General features: G+C 40.6%; 1 protein-coding gene across 1 annotated transcript in view; it reads left to right on the forward strand.

Annotated features, from left to right (window-relative positions):
- Window positions 1-25529, forward strand: part of PARD3B (par-3 family cell polarity regulator beta) — a 412598-nt gene that overhangs the window by 360413 nt on the left and 26656 nt on the right. Inside the window, exons 21-22 of the mRNA XM_040604211.1 lie at window positions 471-606; window positions 21171-21250. Of these exons, the coding sequence (XP_040460145.1) occupies window positions 471-606; window positions 21171-21250 (216 nt within the window). The remainder of the gene's footprint in view (window positions 1-470; window positions 607-21170; window positions 21251-25529) is intronic.

Raw genomic sequence — 25529 nt, forward strand, 5'->3', positions numbered from 1 at the left:
ATAGTTTATTCTTTACCTTGAACAAATGTAATTTTAGGGTAATTTCACATTTAGCGTGGGAGCAAAAGGAAACTTTTTTTTTGCCAGCTTATCATCATCATTATTATTATTAAAATATGATAGCCATTTATAGCTGCTCATAGGAATGTTAAAAGTTTCCTTGTACTCCCCCATCTGTCTGCATCCATCTGTTGTCTCTTGTCTGGTACTGGAATTGTTAAGTTCTTGGACAGGGACAGCCTTTTTTAAAAATGGGGATCAAGTTCACAATTAGTAGCTTTATTATTACAAGAAAGCTAGACTAAGGGTGATAATGGGCCATGAGCACTATGCAAATCAGGAGATTCAAACATTCATAATCCATTTGTCTCAAGTGTGGCAATTCTGTGTTTGCGCTCATATGGGTACCTGGTAAATGTTAGGTATGTGTGTACATATGAGTTTTATTTAGCATTTTTTATTTTTCTCAGTGGCTGCGCAGGTGGTGGGAATGCTGATCGTATCCAGAAGTTACGGAAGGAGTACCATCAGGCCAGGCGAGAAGGCTTACCTTTCTACGAGGACGATGAAGGAAGAACACAGCCATCTGATTATGACCAGCATTGGGTAGGTACACAGTGTGTTGCAAAGTGCTTTTGCAGCATTCAGGGTTAGCAGAAGGTGCTTGTTTGTTTGTGTTTTCCAGAAATCCTATGTCATCTTAACATGAATTTGGGAGGCTGGTAGAAATGGAGAAACCCTTAATGCCAGCCCACCAAAGAAAACATTGATAATATGGAAACTTGGCTAAGAATAACTTGCCTGTTCACTCTGTTTGATTTAGGCCTGGGTTTCCTCTCTGTAGGCACAAGATATGCAGTCACTGCCAAACTTGTCACGTGTGATAGCATCAAGGCTTTTCAGCAGGATTTATGGTACTCTGGCAGTTCATTCAATGACTCCCTGGGTTATCGAGAGCATTAGAAGAGCAGACTCTCACTGTGCTTAGCTGTAAAGCAAGTGGGAGGAAACTGAGGCATGTGTGCTCCTGCCCTTCGTTCTGCACACCAGACAGTAGCAATCTGGCCTTGATACATCCTGAGTAACTTCTATAAAATGAAAAATGGAATAATTTGCCTCTCTCCCATTAAAAGATCTTGAAATATTCTACCAACACTATAGAACTGTTACAGACATGTTGTATTCCCTGTTTTACATCTAGGAGTCACACTAAACAGGGAAGTATTATCTACTCCACTACTGAAGAGTAAGCTATGGTAGAACCAGCAATTAAATCAACAGTGCCAGATTTTTTAATGCTTCAAAAAAATGCAACAGCTGTAATCTATGGGATAACAACTGTGGTACTTAAGAGCTCCACCTGAGCAGGTTTCAAAGTTGGACTCTGTCTCTTTAGAAGTAATTATAATCAACCAGCATTCAAAAATGTAACTTTGATAAGATGCAATTTATGCTAAATTTGAAATTTTAGTTTAAAAAGAGGCAGAATTATGTTAAAATCTTAAGAATCTAAATACACCTGAAGTCTGAACTAACATTGTTAATGTCCTCCAATGTTAATGTCCTCCAAACAATCAGTGTGAATGCTGAAGTGAAATCTTCAATGATTGGGGTTGTAGTCAAAAAAAATCCTGTGTGAGACTAGATTTTATTGCAATCACAGAGAGAGAGACTTAAAAGGGGTGTTTTTACATAAATTATCATATATATTTGTTCATTAACCCCAAAAAAGTTGTTATATATATTATTCTGATTCAGTTACCAAAGTGTTGCTCACCTTCAGCAGAATAGTTCTTTTCTTAGAACAGTTAACTTTCATCTACTCTCTTAAAGTTTGTGACTCAAATTTGGGACTCTGTAGCTGCCATTCTTCTGAATAGCCTTTGTAAACTAAAATGAGAATATGCATCAAATGTGTCTTTCTGTTGAAATTGTATGGCGTGAGTGTCTTGACAGAGGTCCTAGACCAGGCCAGTGGTACCTCTTCAGCAGCCTGAGGATTTCTACTGCTTATCTGAAACTGATAAAGCTTTATTAATCCTCAGAGGAGGTTGAGATTTATGGTCCAGTGTAGTTTCCTAAGATTCACAAAGGTTTCTTCTAGATAATCCTTTCTAAGCCTTTCCTATTAGGTATAATGCCCAGAGATTACTGATTTCCAAAGCTTTGCTTTTTCTGTGAGGCAAGTTGTCCTTAATCAAAGCAACTGAAATGGAGCTTTAAGTATCACTATCTTGAGGTGATTAATAGTAGTGACACCAGGATTGTTTTTTGGGTTTTGTCCTTCCAGTGCAGAATATTTTTAACTGTTCTTGTGAGGAATGGCAGTCTGCTCAAAAAACAGAGTTTACCTTGAGGGCTTTAACACTCTGAAGTTTGTTGCTGCAGCAGTTCCTCTTGTTGAAGTGGTTTACAAATTTCAGAGACTTCTGGTTTCCTCACTGCAACAAGATCATCCATTGATCCATCCAGCCTTGCATTCCTAGGCACTGTCTTTCAGTCTGGAAAATACTGTGGCCACAGCTTGCTCTTTTTTGACTCCTGGCTGAAATTTCTACTCTTACATGTAGTTTTACCCTTAAAATACATATGTTACATCAATCCATTCAGACAGAAAAGAAGGAACAAAAATAGAACCAAATACTAAAAGGAAAACAAATGTCTCAAAGCATCTTGCCAGGAAAATCCTCAAGGTATTTTTTTAAGCCATGTAGTCTTTCCCACCTTGGGCTGCTGACCCTCAGCAGTGCTGTGGTAACACAGATTGAACAACAGCTGATTTTTCCCACCTTTACTCATCGGTGAAGAGACATGCTGATGACTAATTGCATAATTGTAAATAAATAAAACTCACTCGAATCTTCAGGATGGCAGGTCTTTCTTTAAGGAGTTGACAGACAGCTGAGGAGGAGGAAAACCTTCTGGTATAAGTTTTCTTCCTTCTGGCAGGAGGTTATGGCACCAGGGAAGCTGCATCCTGAAAGGAGATGCTGGGTCTCCCTACATATTTTTAATACTCAATTAGTTCTTTTTATACTTTTGTCAGTCAGCTGTTTTACCTAAGCCAGCTTTCCTATAAGATGACTTTCTAATGCACAGCAGCTGCTGTAATCACTTCCCACCATCTCACGAAACATGCAGATAAGTTGGGAAATAACAGAGGATAATTTGAGAAGACGCTATCCCGTCGCAAATCAACAGCTTCAGAAATGGACCCTGGGTCTTGTCCTCCAAAAAGTATCTGAGAACTCATGAGGCAAATTTCTATCTGATAAAGCTGACATTGACGAGTGGCCTTTAGCTGACACTGTAATGGGACAGAATTTCTAATAGAAGGGGTATTTCTAACAATCTACTTTTTTTAATGTGGGATAAATCAAGTTAAAGTGCAGAGCCGGCTGAAAAGCTAGCATTGTGAGGGAAAATGATCTCATGACAGGCAATTGGGATCCATAAATGTTTTAAAAATAAGGTCAAAAATCCATTTTAAATAGGCCTGCTATTCTCTCATCATCCATTCCTCCCCCCTGCATCCATTTTCCAGTTCTCCTCTGTTCTTCTCATCTGTTGCTGGATGAATTTTTCACTCTCTTGCACCTTCATTCTGCTCTCCCTTCCCCACAGTCTGTTCTTTTTCTTTTTGTAAGTAACTGAATAATTCAGTTTAGTGTGTCTCCATAAACAGACACATGTATACAGCACTGTCTGTGCTATAGAGCCAGATCCTTTGAAATTCTTTTCCAGTTCCTTTATGCTTTGGTTTGTTGTTGAGTTTGGCATCCTTTGGGCTGCTCCCCACCCCTGCCCCCACCCCTCTTTCAGATTTATAACTAGGATAAGTGGATAAGCCAAATTCTATAGGGTAGATCACAAGGAGTAAAGTAAGTGTCAGCTAACCAACCAAAGGACGGGCTGATGATAAGTATAAACATTGTCTAGGAAAATGAATGCCTGTTATTATCAGTGTAATGTGAGATTACTCTAAAATTTTCTGATGACTAGGGTATATTGGGAAGTATCAGTTCAAGACAGAGTCTAGGCATGTGCATACATCCTCATGTCTTAGTGGGACATCAGTCAAAGTGCTCATAAACGTATGCTATGCAAACCTAATCCTACAGAAAGAGGCATAATATGTTTATGTAGTATTATCATATACTGCAGTATCAGTCAGACCTTGAGAGAGCTATGTAAGCAATAAGCTGCAAGAACTTAGTCTCCCTAGGAGCTGGAGGGTTTTTTTCATGGGGCACTTTTTCAGGGCTTTAGAGTCACAGACTAATAGCAGATCATGAGAAACAGCAAAAGAGCTGTCAAGACAAAGCCATGAAGTTAGCGTCTGTACTTGTATTTAAGGGCATTTAAATAATGAGGAATTAATCATCTATTTGAGGATTTACTTGGATTGTCTTACAGACTTTGTACAAATCCAGTTACTTAGAACATCAGTTCTTTCCTTCAGGGTGGCAGAGAATCCTTGAAACTCTATCTTTTTAATGTACATCCAATGACTGCATGTGACACCTGCCATAGTGCAAATAGTTCTTCACCTGTTAGTGACTACATCAGCTTCACTGTACTGAACCTTATGTTAACTGGTTCTAAAAGCCATTTCCTTACTTGCAGATCAGATTTGCAAGCTGATAAATAACCTAAAGATACACGAAAACCTGTCTGGATACTAGCTGTGAGCGTTCAGATTGAAACAAATCTGTAATGTACTGAGTTTTGTCAGTTCCCAGTTGCAAGTATGAAAGAAGAATCATGCCTGTCTGTGTTAAAGGCCAAGTACTTTATTGTATGTCTGGCAGGAGTCCAAGCCTAAAAATCAACCAGAACAAAAAAAGGAGCGTTAAGAACTGCATTATTTTTCCATAATGTGTCAAAGGGTTCTATGCTTGCTTCAGGATGAATAAGGAGCTGTTTGTACTTTTCATGATCAATTAGTTCCAGGTTCAGATGTTGCATTTCAAATAGGTTAAGTTCCCAAAATGCACAGACATTTGTGTTGGACCATGGTTAGAAACCAAAATTCCAACTTCTAGAATAATAACATTCCTGTCTTCTAGTGCAATGGGAGAAGCTGACAATTTTATGTACTATGTGAAACCATATAGCAGAAACTGCTGTGAATTCCAGACTTTCTGAGCCCACAGACTATTAGTAGAAAACAATGAATATTTTTTTTTAAAGTTAACTTACTTGAAGTATAGCTGCTTTTAAAACCATGGATCAGAAGTATTTGTGTGTAAGTGGTTAAAATATTAATTAAGATAATATCTAAAATGTTTTATTAGATTGTATGATTGACTCACTAATCAATAATTTATGGTCACTACTTATTTCTATATAATGAAGGTTTCAGATTGGGATGTTTTCTAAAGAGCTGTTCAAACTAAGCAGAAGGATTTTGAAATTTACAGGCTGGCTTTTGGGGGGAAATTATTTTGGAGAAATCCCTGCCAAACCTCATGTGAAAAATAAACAACTCCAAATGGCACATGCAAGGAAAGCCAAATTCAATTCCATTAATACTAGTAATAAAGAGTGACTCTTATAAGTTGTTTGGAGTCATTCCTACTTACACAAAGGTTGAATTTGGCATAGATTATTTGAACCAGAGGGGAGTCTGATATGCTCATGTCTTCATGCTAACACTATGTACACACTCTTATTTACCAAGGGAAACAGTTGTGGTGCCATATGTCATCTTATCAAAGCCCACTGGTACTGTTTATATCCTACAATATTATTTGAATTCCAGAAATATATCATGCCATCTATTTCACAAGGTACCTCATCACACAGCTGCTTTTTGTTGTATTTCAATGCAGGGAGGTGATTCTGAGGAGGGCAAACACCAAGCCATTTCTCTGATTTCATATAAGTAGTTGAAGGAAATCAAACAAAAGCATGTGGTGCTGCCAGGCTCTGGCTGTCCTTGCAGGCTCACAGCACTGAGAGGTTCCACGTTAACACATGTGCCAGCGGTCATGTCCCTTAGAGTTAGGAGAGGTTCTTCTGATGTGGCCCAAACGGAGAACTTGAGTGGGGCATCACAGAGATCGTGACAGCTGCCAGAGATCATGTTGATGTGATATGAAGGGTCCTAGAGGTTTTATGTTGTAAATGTTTTTCCAAATGTGCCAATATGCTTAGGTAGGTAAGAAACAGACCTTTAACTGGTAATTATATTGATGAGGGGAGTTTGTGAACAGGTAATCCATGCTATACAGTATGCTAAACAGTTACTACATTTGTCCACATAGGCTACGGCTCTGCAGCTTTTATCCTTCGGAGCACAGTTGGATGGACACAGAAAGAGCCTTTTCAGAGCTAGGCTGTAATCTGGCTTCACTGCAGTGCTGAGTAGCACAGTAGCTGGGTCTTTGCAATTTGCTTTGGTTTTGGCAAGTTTCTGCAAGTACAGGCTTTAAGTTTTCTGTCTGCTTGTTGATTGCTCCACAGATAGGTGACTCTGTGGCCGCTTTCCCCTGAGCACACGTGCACGGGCTGCCACATCTCAGGCCAGCATCGCACGGGGAAGGTGGGAGAGGATTGAGGTTTTAACACCAAGCTTTGACATGTAATGTTGATAAAGCTAATACTGTGCACTTTGAACCTTCCCTTACTCTCAGTGATACGTACTTCTCCATGACAGCTTTGTCCTGGCCCCTAGCAAGTCAGTGCCCCACATACCATAGAATCAAATACAGCTGCTCATGGGTCTGACTACAAGGCAGGGGAAAAAGTAGGTTTCCTTTTAAAATTGACCTCCTCTTCCTCAGGCCATTAGTAAGAGGCCTGCTTCGACTTCTAGAAAGGGGCCCTGGTTACAACAACGCTCATTTTTTAATCACAAGACAAGTCCATAATGCCATTGAAATTCATGTCTGAAGCTAAGCATGCGCTTGGGTATTTATTAGATCAGGCCTGAAATCAGGCCTCAGGCTTGACCCCTGCTCAGGCACAAGCTTTTTCCTTTACTACCAGGTATCTGGTGCATTTATCAAATACATGCTGACACAGCTGACTTTTTTCTGAATTCTCACAGCTTAATTTCTCTGGGTTATGTTCTTGTTCAGCGTGCTGCTGATTAAAAAGAAACCTTGTCCCTGAAAAATACTGATGATCCCCAGAGTTGCCTAGCTCCTGTTGTCCCAGATGGCACCCTGTTCCCTAAAGATGCTGGTCACTGCCCAGCTTTGCCTGCTAGGGATAACATCCCACTAAAACAAAGAGCAGTTTTGACAAAGCACTGCAAAATTTGTCCATTTAACATAATGGAAAGCAGAATGACCTTTGTGAGGCAAACAGCAATGGTTGCCCAGCATGTGCAGAGCAGGGTCGAGCTTGAAACAAGCTGGGTCAAGCAATACAGCAGTGTCATTGAGGCTGTTACAGAGTACAGATCTTTTATTTGTTATGGTTAAGTACGTGACAGAAGACAACTGAAATAATGGACTTCTGATTACTTTTGATTTCTGGATTGAGTTCCTCTATTGTATATCTGTGCAGCGCTTCTCATTATTGCAGCACAAGAGCTGAGGTGGAGGCCTTGGGTGGTATTGAGTTTTGCTGAAGTTCCTCACTGCAAAATGTATTAGCAGAACTGCTTGTTAAATTTCCTCCTAGGCGCAGTTTCAGCAGTCAGGGTGTCAGTGCTCTGGCTACATTGTTGTCTTGCAGTTAAAAAACACTAAAAAGTTCAAGGTTTCTTCACAGCCAAGGTGTGAAAAGTAATTAGAATGTATCACTGGGTGCTGGGTATAAGCAATTATCTATGAATATATAAAGGCTCTATTTTTCTCAACAAACAGGCGACATTGTTATAATTATTTAAAATGAAAAAGAAAGTCACTGACTCAGACATGGAGAGATTGGGCAGATAACTTTATTAGTTCCCAGTCTAAGGTCTGTAGTGCAGATGCTAATCTAATATCAAGACTGCATTTAAATAAAGTACAAAATATGGGAAAAGAGAACTCCATTTACCCTGTAAAGCTGGTGCTCTACGTGAGTTTAGCTTTTCTGCTCAGGGCCAGCTCTTTCCAACTTTCAACCTCAGCTCTAGCTATTCATGAACAGGGAAAAGGAGCACTAGCGCCTTCTTTCTTGCTCAGTACAGGATCCGTCTGGAGCACATTCCTTCTATCAAATGTGCTGAGTTTTGAGAAGTTCTGAAAAAGTTAGTAATCAATTTAATTTTTGTTTGCATTTGGGTTTTGTTTTTTTCAACCTTTAACATTCTTGCTTAGTTTAGTAGATTGAATCTGTAAGCAGGAATTTCCCAATGCAGAAGGGAGTCTTATAAAATACTGGCACTGTGCAACCTGATCTGAAGAGTTTATTTTTATTTGATTATTTTGTTTTTAGTGGTTTTGAGACACTTGCTCTGCATCTGTATTAACAATAAGAAAGCAAGAGCAACAAATACTGCTGTCTGTGTTTTTGCTGCTTTTTCCTCATCAAAGGGCCTGGCTGCTGTGTTAAGTGTCATGTTGCCCAATATTATTAGAGCCATTCCAACTGAACTGTATGTCATAAGTCGTGTATGACAGGAGATACTGAGTCTTCTGTAATCCAGGTGATATTGGGATAACTGCCTTCCAAGAAGAAATATGAGGTTTGGCCCTACTGCCTCCAAAAGGGGTCCTGCTGCTCAGGGCAGATGATATGTGAATATTCCAGTGTCACAGAGTAGCATAGATGTCATATAGTAGCATATAAAATTCAACATATATATGTTGTGGATGCTTATTACTGAGCAAGAGGATAATTACTGATATCTCTTCTAAAATGCAGTCTGGTCACCAATTCTAGAGATTTTTCTGGGTTTAGCCCATTCATCTGTTTTCTTAGTAGGCTGGAAGTAATGATTGTCAAAATTATGACTGCAAAGGATGCACTGCTGTGTTAGGAAGACCAATGCTCATGTGGCAACAAATAATGGCAGTGACTCTCAAGGAATATGGACCCTGGGGAAGCCTGAAACAGCTATGTGTTTTACACCATCAGGTTCCCAAGAAAAGTAAGAATAGCAGATACCTAGAGTGAAATTATGGCTTTGAAGTTGTGTTATACCTCAAAACAAAGTGAACAAATTGGGATTCTGAAAAGATCGAAAAGTTTCTTGTATCATAGTAAGCATGGTTATATCAAATCATATTCTGTACTTCGCAATTTAATGATAACTCCTTCAGGATTGGATAAAATTTTATAATTTGTAATACATGCCTGTGCCTTCCATCCCTGGTCTGCCATCATCAAAACAAAGTCATTCTGACAATCTAAATTCAGTCTTTCCTGTGGAATGATTATAGGGGAATTTAGTAAAATACTATGTAGTGGTACCCACCAGTGGATCAGTATTAACATTTCCATTTGCATTTGAAGCTAATTTTCAAAGTATTTCTCTTAATTTGCTAGGAAGATACCTGTCAAGTTAGCAATTAAACTGTAATTTGGTCACTGAGGTGTTTACACAGATTAATAGATCTCTCTCTTAAGCTTATGCTCCTGGGTTTGAAATAATAGCTATGCTATGTGGTAGCATGACCCCACTTGAGTTTCACACACACATGCACAAAATCAAATTCCATCACATTTTAATGCAAATTTTACCTTTGCAAATGATGGCCTGAAAAGAATGAGTTTCCATGGTAACCTTAGGGAACACATAACCTGTTTATCATAACTTCTCCATGAAGCAAGACAGGGGGTGGGGAACAAGCTTTGATGTCAGCTGTATTTTTCTGTAGACAGCATTCTGCTGTAGCACGTATACAGAATTAACCAAAATGCTTGCATACTGTCCTAAATAAACTTTTTTTTCCTTTCTTAGAAACAGAAGCAGTCATATGGAATAACATAGGAGGGAGCTACAATAGGCAGTATTCAAAACCATTAACTGAACTTTCAGCCCCTGTCTATCGTTTGACAACTGGGTCAACATTTTGAAAGACCAATCACAAATTAATACTTAAAACAGATCTCTTCCATCACTTCATCTATCCTTACTTTCCCTCCATGCTTTACATTTGGCCCTCAGGTATCCATGCTGCCTTTCAAAGGCACTTCTAAGTTTTCTGTTTTCTTGTTCTTCCACTTCACTGCTTAAAGTACTGTTTGAAAAATGCCTTGAAATATCTCTGAACTCCTACATTGTGGAGCTACCACAGAAAAGAATATATTGATTATACTTCACATTCAGTGCTGACTTTCAGAGTTGAGGTGGTGGCTTCTGAAGCTGCTATTAGCGAGGAGTGAGTTTGATGGCAGCAAGCATCTGCAAGGATGTATTTTTTCTGCAGATGCACAGTAACTCCTGGCTAAAGGAAAGTATGTCTCAACGTTTTTTTAAGGTCATTAGGAGTAAGGAACAGATGTTGAGGTTTTTCAGAATGCTGCTTTGAAGTGCCATTTAGGAGTCAACTGACAAGACTGACCCTATAGGCAGTGATTTTGGGGACTGAAACACAGAGGAACCATTGCCCACAGTTACCCATCTGGTATCCATCTGGTACCAGCAAACAACAGACAGTACCAAATCTCAGAGAAACTGTACCAACTGCTAAACTGGTATCAGCAAGCAAAGAAGGTCACCACCCAACAGCAGTTGCAAGCAGTAGAAACAATGTCTGTAACATTTACAGACTGGTATCTGAAGATCTGGAGGAACCTGATGCCATAACATATGGAAAGCAATTCCTTTCTCTAAGCCTGCTTATGCTGATGTTGTTTGCTCAGTATTAATCCAGGTTTGGACTTTTTTTTGTTGTTGTTGTTAACCATATTGAATTTGCAGGATGGAGGGCTTTTATCATGATGCCACTGAGAGAGCACCTCCTTAGTGGCATCTATGTTTAACAAGATTAAGGTGGATTTAAAACCCTGTGCCACAGACTAACCACTCAAATTCTAGAAGTACTGTTCCAGAGTGGTGTCAAATCACAATGGAAGGAGTTTAGGTTAACTTTTAATTCTGTGATGATTTACTCTGCTGTTTTTCTTTGATGTGAAGTATTCTTCACCCCTGCTGTGGCAGGGGGGTGTTTCCCAATTTTATTGCCATCTTTTTCCTCTCTCCCCTTGGTTCATTTTCCCGCTTCTTCCACCTTTTTCTTCTTTTGAAACAGTGTGCTGGTTTGTACAGTAGCTAAGTGTTTAGAATGTAATAATACAACAGTGAGAGATTTACTGCCTGTAGGCGCTACCCCTTCTACTCTTGAGGACCTCCAGCAAGGCATGATTTTATAGACAATGAAAGGCTCGCTCTCCCCTGTGAAGCCGCCTGCCTGCAGGAAGCTTTTCACTGTCTATTTCCACTACTTGCTCTGCAATTTAGTTCCATGCCCTGCTATTTCCCCTTCCCCTCCCTCTTTCCTTTCCTGACATACACATGCATAGACCCCCTGTGCACACATTCAGCACCAAAACCAGATGTAGGTAGGTACGGCAAAATAGCAATATCTCAATGTGTCCGTTAAAAACCTCAAAAATACCATAGACATTTTTGTCTTGTCATCCTCATCACAAATGGAAATATTGATCTGTCCCCTGTTTGCTTTCCAGGTACTGACACTGTCATTTTATTTTCCCTAAAAAGAACACAAGCTCATAGCTGGGCTGCAAAGCGTGGCCATTACACCCTGGCATTGATGCCAAGAACTCTGCTGACTTAGCTAGAGAAAGATGCTGAAAGCCCATGACTTTGAGAGAAAATTCAATTCCATTTACTTCATACAGTGTCTCTCATGAAGTATTTCAAAATGCTTTATATCAGGAGATAACATAATGAGAAAATGCTTTAGAGAACTGGGTATTCAGATAGCCAGACAAAATGACACACAACAATGAACTGGAGTAAAAGAGAAGACAACTGTCATTTAAAAGCAGTAATCATTTGGATAAGTAGTCTTGTAAACTAATTACAGTGAGAAAAGGAGCAAAGAATGCAAAACTGGGAGGAACAAGAAGCAGTTTAGTTTCAAACAAGCTAATGCAGAGGACTGGTTGGGGGGGGGGGGGGAAGAATTGTGCACGGTATTGTAGAACAACTGCAGATGTGCTTTAGAAATGTATTTACATGTATTTATTATGTATGCTCTATATTGCATCACAGACGTATCTCAGTGACAAGTTAAGTTATTCCCTCCAGTGGCTGGGAAGAGATTAATTACATTGGCCTGGTTCAGTGGAAGAGCAATTGAAATGCCCCTTTAGCTGGAAAGAATCAATGCTGATGGGTACTGAGGATTTTTTGGTTTGCTGCTTTTAAATGTTGCTCTCAGCTCAAGGGCCTCTGTTTGCTTCTACTCTGAGAATAGGTTTGCAAGTGAGGGTGTTGCAAATCTGGTGCTCATTAAAGACAATTAAGAGGTAGAATTAACCAAAACATATTATATGACTAATGGAAAAAGAAGCCACCCACAGAGACAGACACAGGCCAGGAAATTATCTCATTTTGCATGGTCACAGGAAACCATAGTCCTCCAGCACCAGGGATCAGGAGCTCATGGAGCTAGGGTTCAGAAAGCAGAATATTATCTTTGTGGGGCTGTGCAAACTTTGCAGTTTTGGCTTCACCTCCATCTTTGCTATTTTCTCTCTGCTTAGTGTTGCAAGATGCAGCAAATGCTGAGAGCTTGTTTTCTACTAAGCTAAGGCAATTGCCATGTTTTTAAACTGTTATGGGAACAGCCTGTTTCCCTTTTAAAGTTCCCATCTGTGTTTGTATTTCCCTCAGTCTATTGCCTTTATAGAGAATTTTCCGCTCTCTCTAAATCTAAACCATTCGTTTCACCTCCTTGAACAAGAGGTAGGGCATTACCAAGGAGGAAAAGTAAATCCTGAGATAATCAGCCCTGCTTAATTCCAGCATGGAGCACTGCTGTCATCAGTGTTCCTGGTGTTCATTGCATAGGGAGAAGGGACAATGACTGTAAGTATGTACATTTGTGTGTGCATGTATATATGTGTACGTATGTATATATATGTGGGGAGAGAGGCAGACAGGCAGAAGGGGAGCATTTAATTGCCTAGCAATCTGAGTGACCAAGTAGTGTTCTGATTGCATACAGCTGATTTTCTAAGTGAAAATTTTCAAAACTACTCACCAGCAAAACCAAGATCATCAGTGACTCTGGAGTGTGTGCCTGTGTTTCTTACAGAGAGGAGGAAGGATGGGTTGATTACTATGTCTTTTTTTCCTTTAGACAAGTATGTTTTTCTCACCCAAGGGAAATGTATTCTAGCAGCATGAACATAACTATTAATCAACACTTAAGCAATAATCAGTGAATGAAAAATGATGACCAGAAACTGAAAATGTACTTGCATAGCTACTTTGGTGCTTTTCCTTTGAGATCATGCCCTTGCATTTTAACATGAACAATTCTTATAAAATTAGTGCTGATATATTCCAAAAGGCAGTGATTTAAAAAGCCAGCGTTTATTTTTCACTTTAAAAAAAAAATTACTAGCAGTGAATGGTACATTAAGATCTGCATAAGTAATGTTATAAAGCTACCTCAGTAGTCTCTGAGAGAGATCCTCAATTGATATGAACCAGTAATATCTTATGGGGTTACTTCAGAGAGAGAAATGCCAAGATCATCATCACTAGAATGCTGCATTCAAATGTGTGAAGACGTGTGCAGGATACAGAGATATAAATGTTTTTCCTGTGTATTTTCACCCAAAAAGGAGATACAGCCACTGAGAGATGCAGGTGTATGTCAGCTTTGGGAATGCCTCCAAGAGGAATCAAATGCTATTGAAATTAAAACAAACCACCCTCATCAGTATTTAGCATGCTTTCCTGAATCGGGGCCAAGGTATGTGGTAGCACCCAGCAGAAACCAAGGCTGTGAGGCTCTGCTAGGAGTGCAGCAATACATTCCTTTAGTTCCTCAAGATGTTTTTTGACAAACTTCGTCACAGTTCTAATAACATCAAGTGTTCTTTGGAATAATCTCAAAACCAGAATAGTATAAAATGCTTAAAGTCAGCGTGCTTCACAAAAAGAAGGCTCAACATTCCCTGTGACTGAGCCCAGAAAACAGAACTTTAAGAGTCTGCAAGATCACGATGGGCGGTGAACAGGCACTTGTAGCTATCTGTTGGTTCACCTTCCCAAGTGATTTACCCTGTATTTTCTGTTGGCAATGAAACAAAAAAGTGGTTGCCGGACTGCCCAAAACAAACTTTGAAGGCATCGGGCCATGATTTGAGAACCTCTCACAATTACAGTCCTGAGATGTCTATAAAATGGAGCAGGAACAGAAACGCAAGGTTTCTCAGGACCTGATGGGGAGATACCGCTTCCTTCCTTTTTCTTGAAAACTGTCCTACGAACAAGTTTGTAACAGGAAAGCTGGAAGTGCTCTCTGCAGTGGTGGAGGTGTTTTTTGAGAATTCCTGTGGGACATCATCTTGGCTTGCCATTGCAGCCACTTAGCAAAGAAAAGCACCACCAAGAATAGCAAAAAGAAGTATTAAAGGTGCTGTCTTATATCCAAACAATGGTAAAGCAGTACCAATGGGCTCATATAACATTAGACGCTTCTTTGAGGACTGCTTCTGTCATTAAAATCAATGCAACTTAATTAAAGCAAATTATAGATAGATACATCTATAAATAAGATATTAAAGTGCGCTGCTGAATATGATAATTGCTGCATATTTAGCAATCAGCGTGTGTGTTCTGCTTTTGCCAGGAGGGATTTCTTTCAGTGGAATCAATGGAGCTTTATTAAAAACCATCCAAATTAGAGGGAGAAATGATGAGTGTTATAATAACGCAAAATCACTGTTTCAACTTTCATTGCAAAACCAGGAAAGCAAAATACATCCCTCTTTGTGTATGTTAGGAAAACATCAGGAAAATTCTTTTGAATCATGGACACTGGTAGAATTTTTAATTTTTACCTTTTGATGCAAAACATAAAAAAGCTGGATGGAGGAAAACATGTTTTTTGTGCTGGAGGTCTTGGAGAGTGGGATAATTACGGTATCACAGCAGTAAGGAATTAAGAAGACCCCTTCGATCAGCTTCCTCCATTTCACATGGAACATCCAGCTCACTGCTGTACATAACCCACCTCTGTTTTAACAGCTCAAGAAGTGTTCGTGAATCAAATCGTGCTCTTAAATTTCACTTGCAGTCCCTAGAACCAAGCAGACTGTTGAAATGCAAAAAATAAAATGGGTGAATTTTGGTGCTTCACCTGTGTACGAAACATTGAGACTGGGGTGGGGAGCAAATCCAGTTTTACCTCTCAGTTTTTCTTCAGTTTTCACTTAATTGAAAACAAAAACCAACTGTGTCTCAGCAGAGGGGAGACCTGAAGGTTAAAGGGCAAATTCCGTTATACCATGGCTCTTTTTGGCATGCTGAATCTCAACCCATGTGATTAGAAACGCTCACAGACAAAAGAAGAGCTTTGAGAACAGAGGTCAAACCAGCATCTGAATCAAGTCCTTTAACAGATGATCACAAGACTGTTGAAAAAAGTACTAAGCAATGCAGCAGTCCTATGTGCCATGTTTATACACAGACTTTAAGGCAAAAAGAAGAACTGGGTGGCATTTTCAAAGCACTTGGGTGATGGCAGAGCACATGCCTTGCTCTGCAGCCTTCCTGGGATGGCCTCTGTTTTTTAGTGCATGTCAGTCATAAAATACAATAGTAGTACCGTGCCATTTTTTATGGGAAGAAAACTACAATGCGCAAGCTCAAGTGATTTTCCTGAGTGTACACAGTGAATAAATGAGAAAGTTAGGAGTCCCAGGACTCCTGTCTTCATAAGCTCTTCCTGATCTCCCATAATTTTAATTCAGGCATGACTCAATGGAGTCATCAGTGTTTTGCACTGGGTTCACAAACACATAGCTAAAATCACATCAGCCTTGATGAAGTTATGCTATTGCTACTTAGCTGGTGGGAAGCGCACACACCCCATTTTCTTTCTGATCTTAATAATTGAAATGTTTGGAGGAGGTTTATTGTTCAGAAGTGGGTGAAACAAAGGGTTAACAATAAAAATTAAACAGGCAAAGGAGTTGTTTAGCGTGTAAGTGAAAAATGAATGAGCCTGAATGCAACACCCACTTTGTATTATTCCTTTTTAAGAGTGTGAAACTTCTGACTGAGTGGTGCTTTTTCTGCAGCTAGTTAAGCTTTAAACAATTTTTTTAACAAACTGATCAAAGTTTCCTATATGCACTTCTAAATAAAATACCTGCAGGAGAGGGAACGGCGACTGCAGCTTTCTGAGACAGCCACCCTGAAAATGACTTTGCATCATTCTTTTCCTTATGAGCAGTACCCATGGTCTTGAGTCTTCAGTGTGCCAGCTTCACCTGGATGGACCTGGAACAGGGCCTCGGGTAGCTCAGGCAGGAATTTGTGAGAGGAGGTAGAGCCCCAGCAAAAACACACTGTCCTGTGGAATGTGTCCTCACTGCTAGGGGCAGGGAGTTGCTGCTGGCTTTTGTTCGCAGTGTGGTAGCTCTCACCTTGAGCTGTGTGAGAATGCATAAGAAAAAGTTGATTCTGGGTTTATGAAGCCTAAACTTTAAAAATAATCACTCTAGTTGTTCATACCGCAATGGCTGTCCAACCCCAAACACCCTGATCCATATGAAAGGGGCAAGGCAGGCTTTCGCGCTAACAGCTCGTCTTTTAGCCTTTCACAAATGCTCCAGGAGGCAGTGATTGTAAGGCAGGTGGGGAGGGATGAAATGCAGTGTCTCCTGGGAACAAACACAGCCTCTTGCACTTTCTTGCGCAGTTTTCAAGGTAGTCTCAAGCTTCAGGATGAAATGAGTCCTTTCTCTGCTCTTAAAGAATTGTTCTTCTGCAGCCCCAGAATTTTCCTGCGGGCAAATCCTAGACTTGCTTCTAGATACCTGCCTGCAGCTATACTCTACTTATGCCTTAAAACTTATTTGCAAATATTTGAATGCTCTAAGATATTTATTTCTGGCTTGATCTACAAGTGCATGTTCACATAATTTGTTACGTTTTTTTCCTAGGAAGTTTTCCTAGGGAGAACTGGCAGGTTAGAGATACTAGCTTACCACTTCCCTGTATTAGAAAACTCCTCGAAGTGCCATGCGGTTGCTGTGTTTGCCAGGGATACAGCTCACACTGACACCTGTGCAGCTTTTGTTTTCTCTTTTTCTTTCCAGTTGCTTTCCCTTTCTGTTTTTGATCTGCATGTGAAACTATGCCTCTTTCTACAGTTTTCTGTCCTGAAGCAAATGTGAATTCCACTTGTCCAGGGAAGTGGAGGGACCCCCAGCCTGTGCTTGTTATTCTGCCTTTTGGCCCTTCACATTGGTCCCCTGCTGAAAGCTGTGGACTGAGCGAGGAGAGCAGCGCACTGTGCCTGCATCACTCTTCAGTCTGTGCTTCCCCCAGCCTGGCTCTGCCTCGGGGGACTGGCAGGGGTTTAATTAAAGATGCAGAGGTGTTACAGGGTTTTCTCTGAAGTGATGCATTTCTATCACAGAAATTTTGTTTGCTAGTGGAAATTACTGGGGGGGGGGGGGGGGGGGGGCGGGTTTAAAAGAGACTTGAACAGCAAAAATATTACTAGCTATGTAGAAGAAAATATCGTTCTGGCACACAGAAAATCCTGACTGTGAAGGCACTGAGTTATATGGATGCAGTGTCTTGCCTGTTTGTCTGGTACTTTGTTTCCAGGTGTGGCCAGTGCTATGTGCTTCAGAGAATTCATTGGGATTCCCAAAGGGACGATCAGGAGAATAATGTGCTGGTACAGAGGCTTCTGCCTGCTCTCCCTTTCAGGGAACGGCTGACTCTGTGAGGCTTTACCTCTCTTCAGCCTGTCAAAGGCTTTTCTGTCTTCTGCTGATCTGGTGCTAGTTGTTCTGATTCATACGTGTGTCCGGTTTATTAATCTTCCATTCTACAAAGGGCTTGGCCATACCAATACTTCGCAACAGTTAAGTTTCATGAATTGTTTGCTGTTGTTTTTTGACAAAGATAGCATTTCGTTTTCTCAGTTTAAGCATGCTGCTCTTTTAATTGCACTGATGGGATGATGTCTGTTTCTGTGTTTATCTCTACCTCATTATTTTTGCATATTCATGTTTTGCTTGTTAGTTGAGGCCGCTCTAGACTAAGAGATGATCGCTTCATAATGATGGCTCTTATTTAAGTTGATGTCGTTAATTTAAACCCTAAAAATACAGGAGCATGTTTTGGATCATTCTTTCTGTTGTGCATTACCATACATTTGTGAAACATGTATTTCATCTACTGTTGTGTTCTTTCTTTACTGATTGGGGTGTTGGGTTTCAAAAGCTCTTCCAGCTGCCTCTGATATGGACTCAACTAAGTAATGCACCTTCTATCATCTCCAGTGCCTCACTGGTCACCTCATGGCCAGTGTCTATTTGGCTTTGATAGGATTTCCGGGTTTTAATGCTTTTTTATTAAGGTTACTGTTTGCTCACCTAAATATTTTGTGATTATTAACTATGTAGTTAAAACCTCTGCACCTGGACTGAGGGCCAGCTGTGTACGTTGTGTTTCGGGGAAGGAGGAGAAGCTGGAATATTTCGATCTCATTAGTTAGTGCCTTTTGTGCTGATTTTTAGCTTAGTTTGTGGTAAAAGACAGCAAGGAACTCTTTGCTTTGACTCCCTCTGAAACAGAAATAACTTCTATGAAGGTGGTGTTTCCATTTTCGCAATTTCTCTTTTCATCGGGGTAGTATTTTATTCCGGGCACCATTTTGCTGGTGGCTGAGCGATGATATGTTTTTACTGTCGCATGGACAGATGGAGTAGGGAAAGGAGAAGAAATGGCTAAGTCTTTAATTAGCCATGCAGAGCCAGACCATGCTTTTCCAGTGCACTGGGGATTTTATATAGGGTGTGGAGACACAGCCGGCTCAACGGATCCAAATTAGCAAAATTGTGTATCCATCGCCAGGGTGTTTCTATGGCAACTGTCTCTCAAATCATATATACAAACAGACCTGGCAGGGGGTATCACCTTCTATTTGGTCTGTAGGAAACCATCAGAAAAGGGGTATTTTCAGGCTGCAAAAAGGCCTCATGATGTAAATATTTTTTACTTTCTGGTGACTGGTAAAACTTTGGGGATCACTGCTCGATGCTGGTGCAGTTCTGGATCTGTTAGTGTTTTTGCACATTGGCTGCCATTACTCCTGGTAGGTGTGAGAGTGATCACCAGGAAATTTGCACAGAGTTGTGAATGCACAGTTACCAGGTGCATCCTTGAGCTCACATGCACCTTGCCACTGCACATAATTAATAGCCTATCTACAGCCACGCAGGTAGGCCGTATACTGCATGGCTTTTGTGCTGAGCAAACCAAATTACACATTTAACTTTTTCCCCCCTCATTCTTCATAAAACAGCAGAAATATGGAGGCTCTTCTTTGACTGCGTACCTGGTGGATTAAGGGAAATTATCAGCCTGATCAAATTAGCAGTGTAAGAACAGCCAAAGTGGCTGTGGCTCTTCACCTAAGCGACTCCATCTGTATAAATTCTCTCTAAATGTCACTTTTTCTGGTGGAAAAAAGGAACGAATGATCCATTTAGCCTACAGCCCTCTTTTTGAAATGTAGGGCAATTATTGTTATTTTTCACTCATGCAAAGTCAGGCACTGCTAAAGCATGGGTCATGTCAAATCAGAGATGATTATTTCTTGTGGCCATCAGTTCCATGAGGACTCCTTTCTGTTTTGAGTCAGATAAAAGGGAGTTAGCGATAGGCCTGTGCTAAATAATTTGTTTCACTTATGATTATCTTGGAAGTTCAGTAAGTGGCAAGGTGCATAACAGTATTTCTCTAGGAATTCCTAAACCTGCCTAGTGACTCCAAGGGATAGTGCCTCACTGTGTGTTGGGCTTGGCTTATGTAATGAGTCCACAAGAGATTGTACGGAGAAGTGTTATGTCAAGACAGGTAACACTTACTACACCAGAGTGCACAACCTTTGCTATAGCAGAAGCTTATATATCTCTTCAGTGAAAATGCCATATTGTGTGTAAATCCAGGACTGACAGAAATGTACTCTAACCTGTAGAATGTGAAAAATGTGTTAATTTTGTTTGTTTTCTCTTTTTCTAATCAGACCTTCGCTGAAAGCTTGCTGTGATTTATTCTTTTCTTTTTAATGAATTGTTAAAAATGTTTGAAAAGGCATTAAATCTTCTTTTCTGCTATTAATCTGTAAAAGGGGAAGGGGATTTTAAATGGCCTCTTAGTATATTGCTTTATAAAACTGCTGATTCTAGCAGCACCGGAATAGGAACACATACTAATGTAGGAAATACTGAAGGCAGTCAGAGCCTCCTGCATTTATGGAGGAAAAGACTAATAGCTCCATTTTAACAAGGCTCTTAACACTTTGGGCCATCAGCAGGCATTGAGTGAGTGAAATTGGGAGAGCTCCTGTGTGCTAAAAGCATTGAAGTTCACCGTTTTGTACCCCAGTTGGAGCCTTCCTGATAGAATTGTGCTCTTCAGCCAACTCCAGTTGCCATCTTGAAAACAAACCAAGTAGCAAGCTGGCATTTTGACCGAGTGCACTAATGCTTCACTTTTGAAATAGCACCAGAGCATGATAAATGCACTTAACTCTCAGTTGGGTACTTAGCTTTGCAGTGGTATTAGGGAAAGTTTTTGGATTTGTGTTAAGAATGAAAACAAAGCCTGTTTATATCACGTTTTATACTCGAGCAAAACACACAAATGAAGAAAAAACGGCAAACTTGGTACTAAGATGCTAGCTTTGATTCAAGTAATTATGCCACTAGAACCAGAAGGGGTGTGCTTAATTAGATTACATCCTCATGTTCCTGGATTCTAGGAGGAAGGCCAGCCAGGAAAGGAGAGAGAGTATCCTAGCTAGCACACAGAGGAGGAAAAGACTCTGAAGATTGTACGTGTTCTAAACAGTTCTTTGATATGGAAGCCTTTCTTGTTAGCGGTGATAAGATTATGTATGGGATTTGGAGCTTCTTTGAGCCCCTGCCTCTCTTTTGTTGAGTTTGGCATGTTGCAGCATCGTGTGTCTTCTGCTTATCGTTTTGAGATGCATTGTTAGTAGCTGAGCTGCATAATTGATCTTCATCTCTAATTACTCTCCTCTCCACAGGTGCCTGGAAAAGGACCAGATGGGAGCTCATACAGTCTTCACTTTGAGGGGATGGAAAGGCAGTATGCATCCTTACCCAGGTACAGCACTGAGCCTCATACACACACTGATCCACCTTCCCTCCGATGGGTAGGGAAATCAGCCCACAGCTGATGTCCGACTCCAACATGAGAGATTATTTTGCAGTTTTGTCACCTTTTGCTGCTGATTTAGTGCCATCTTTATAACTGTACTATTAATTTTGACTTTTGAATTTAAAATAAAAAAGGTTTCTCATTGAACATGTCAGCAAGAGTCATGAGCCATAGGTAGAGAACATGACATTGAGGAAGCTGGCTCTGCAAGGGTTGTAACAGGTTGTAGCAGAGCATAAATGACCGAGTTTATAGCGATATAATCCTAGCTGTCATTGACAGAGTGCTGCTGTGGAAAGCCTCCACTACAGCAGCCACAGCTACTGAAGTCCCGCTATTGCTGCCAGGACTGCCTGACTGGCAGTCCTCTTCCAGTGGAGCATCTCTGTGCTTTAACTGAATGCTGTGGAAATGAGAGTGAATTCTCCGAGGGCTTTTTTTAATTTTTAATCCTTATCAACTCAATGAAGAGTAATTCTAGTCTGAAACCAGTGGGGCATAACAAAAAAGGAAGCATTTCAGAGAATCAGTCTCATTTCTATGGGAGTTCTAATAGCAGAGTGTAAGATTTAGCAAGCCAGAAAGGGGAGCGAGAGGATGCTGTAAGAGGTAATGGAAAGCAGTGGAAGGAAAACAAAAATAGAAGAATATTGCCCCTTTAGAACTAAAGGTCTGGAAAGGACCTTAGAGGGATTGTCCAGTCCACTTCTCCAGACCTACAAGCAAGATAATTTGTAAAAAGTAAAGCAAAACTAGCTATTTCCAAGCCAGAAATTCTTGATTTCTTCACAGTGGAGTAGTGAAAAAAGCTGGCTTTTAGAAAAACAGTGAATAGTTTCTTTTTGCTTCTTTTTCCACTGAGCTATTTACATTCAGAAGTGTCACTGGAGAGATTGATTGATAAATATGTAATGCTGTGTCCAATTCCAGATGAAAATACAAAGAATATCTTCCTTTTGGAAACCGATATATAAAGGCTGTCTCACAAAACATTGTTGGATGTTTGTAGGCATTTTTAATGTACATAGTTTCTAAACCAAAGGCCAAAGGATGTGTCTGTAGTTTAGTTACTGTCTTCAAACAATATATGTGTCAGCCATCATTTTGGAAATTCGTCCTGTGTGGTAACTGGCTTTCCTAACAGAAGCCTGCTTTCCAGCAGCTTGTCCTGTATGTATTTCTTGACTGACTGTGGATATTTCTTCCTCTCCTTGATAAATAGCCATCTTTTTTCATAGTCCTCCAACACTCGTGTCTCCTGTCATGCCTTTAGCAGTGATTTTTGCAGGTTAGTTAGCTGTAGTTTAGTTACGTACACGCTTTCTAATCTATTTTAAACTTCTATCTTGTTGAGTACTTGTGGATTACAAGAATAAATTAGCAGTTGGTGCCCAATGTAACTGTATATGAGTTTTCATATTCCTGTGTCATCTGTCCTTTTATTTGTTTTCCCTTCAAGCTAACCAACCTTATTTTTTCAATCCTTTAAAATGGAAGCTTCCCAGTGAAGTAACCTCCATTGCCCAGAGTTCTTTTTATTTCACTGGTGTTCCCTTCAAGCAAGGATGACCAGAAGCGAGCGCAACAGTGCAGATGCAGATGTGCCCTTGCAGTATTCTCTGTATTCCTTCAGTCCTGTTCCTTTTCAAACCCACTGCATCCTCGACATGTCCCCTAGGTGTGTGTAATGCTCACCTCTGCACCCTGTGTTTTTGTGGTGGTGTTTTTTTTTTTTAAAAAAAGGTAGGTCTGTCTGAATCAGGTCATGAATTTCACTTCTTCCCAAAATCTCCATTTAGCTTGCTAGAAACGTGACTCTCCAGCTCTTATGACAGGTTTGAGTATTTAGCTGGCCAGGACTCGCCATTTAGGAAGTCATCCAAACATTCAATAAGCTTTTCAAGATCGGTGTGAAGAGTGTCATTTCTTTAGGTGCTTAAGAAGATTATGCTGGAAGTGAGAGGGCATGCACTTCAGCGGGGTGGTGTGTGCTTCCTGACCTGAACGCTCGCACTGTCGCACAGCCGCCGTGCCACTGCTGCGGCTCCAGAGGGTTTCCACCCTGGCAGGAGCAGAGCTTTGGAAGAGCACACCTTCGGGTGTGCCTCGGTCCAGCAAGTGGCTGCTGCATTTTATACTTAGGTTTTGTAAGTTTCGCGGTTTCACGATACTGCAGTAATTAAGCGCTGGCAGTCACAAATGACTAGATTGCTACAGTGAAGTCTAAATCCAGAAGAAGGGGATGCAGTCTCATTGCCAGCCACTAATGGAAATGAGTGATTTCTTTTGTTCTTGTGGCTGACTGCCCAGGAGTATAGAGGAATCCAGGTAAAAAACCACCCATTTGCCAACCTGTTCTCAGTGGAGGATGCATGAATGCTACTGTAATGGGCAGCATTATTAAACAAAAAAAAAAAGAGAAAGAAATAGGAAGGTAAAAAGAAATACAGAGGGTAGTATTTCGTCAGAGAGCAGCTTTCTTACCCCCAGCATTCTAGTACTGGTTCATGGTTTCCTGCCCTTGGGTTTATTCCCTTCCTTGTCTTGTCCTGTCCTCGTCTTGCTCCAACCACTGAGCTGCATTTGGTATGGATGTGGGATATAATGGTCTGCACACTTAACCATGTAAAGTCCAGTTTAGTAAGAGATACTCAGGGTTCAGGTGAGGGTTGTAGATGCTGGGAAACAGATTCTTACTGCAACATTGTGTTGAGTCCAGGAGGATACAGCCTTTGCCTGCTGCTCTGGTGTGGCACACACAAGGAAAAGTGCTTGGAGTGCAGCCAGGTTTACTGTATGAGGAGGGAGGAGGGAATCTGTACTATATCGAGAGTAGCTGGGACCTACGCAGTGAAACTGTTCTGCTTACCTGGAAGCCAGCAGGAGTCATGCCACTGTGTGTGGGCATGGATAAATTGCATAAGAGAGCTTTGGTTTTCCTCCCCACTGGAAAAGAAGGAGGAATAATCACATGCCAGATAGCTTTATGACTGTCTGGTGCCTGTAAGGCAGTACCCTGTTCCTGTGTAAAGGCACACATCCTTCATGAAGGAGTCGGGTTGCCAGCAAGCATCCAAACATATCTGCTGCTGAGTTGTAAAAGTTTTGAAATGTCATTGCTGCTTTGCCCTTTTGCTTTGTATTTTTCTGTCTTTGTCTGAAGTTGCTAATTTAAGCCTAGATATTATGGGCCAAATTCATTTTTGTATTTGGCCTATTGGAATACAAATTCAAATGTGTATTTGAAGAATTTAGCTATGTCAAATGTGCTTGCCTTTTCAGTAGATGCAGCAGGAAATCCAGTGCCCCAGTCTCACTGAGCTCATTGACACCCTTTTTGCCTTTGAGTGGAGGATCTGCTCCTGTGTAAGGTTACATTTTTAATTAAAAGCTGGAAATGGGAAGCAGCAGCCTTTGGAGGAAAGCTTTGTATGTGACTGCCTTAATGACTGGCCAGCTGAGTTCCGTAGTTAAGTTCCTAGGTAAAATAATGCCAATCTGTAGACTTGGTTTGGAAACGTCTACAGAGGCAAACATCTGAATTAGATGATAAGTGGCTGTGGCAGGAGAGTGGCAGCTCTTCATCTCACACTACATTGTGCTGTTCTGTCTGCAGAAAGGCAGCAAAGTGGGAAAGACAGAATGGAAGGCTTTGCAAGAGAGATACAGTTCTTTGCACTCAATACTTACATGTTGCCCTGGGGCTACGGCTAAGTAGTGCTGAGTAGTAGTATTAAGCAATGTTAAATCTTCCTGCTTAGGAGAATGTCTTGATTCTTAAACCTCTTAGCCTCTTCTTTTGGGAAGAGCAGCAAGGCAAGGGTGTGAGAGCCAGAGAAACATTTGTGTTTTTCAAACAATTTTTAATGCCTGCTTTTTTGGTGTAATCCAGAATATTTTCCTGATGAAACTATGGAATAGATATGAAGCTGCAGCTGCTGTGTTTGTTCATAGTTTTATTTTTGAGCTTGCTCTTGTGTAAGTCTGTCTTAATGTAAATCACAGTCTTGCCAATGGCAGCCTTGTTTGGAGAAATCTCGTGTTCAAGGACACGTTCTTTTCTGTGTTGATGGAAAAGCTGGCTGTGACCAAAAGCAGACTTGTCAGACACTGAGACAGGACACTGGTGACATGATGAGCATAGATTAGAAAGCTCAGCCATCTTCCTGGTAAGAAATGCTGATTCCAAAGGAAAGCTAATATCCAGACTTTCTCTGGAATCCTC

This window comes from Falco naumanni, chromosome 8 (assembly GCF_017639655.2).
Source record: "Falco naumanni isolate bFalNau1 chromosome 8, bFalNau1.pat, whole genome shotgun sequence".
Lineage (NCBI taxonomy): Eukaryota > Metazoa > Chordata > Aves > Falconiformes > Falconidae > Falco > Falco naumanni.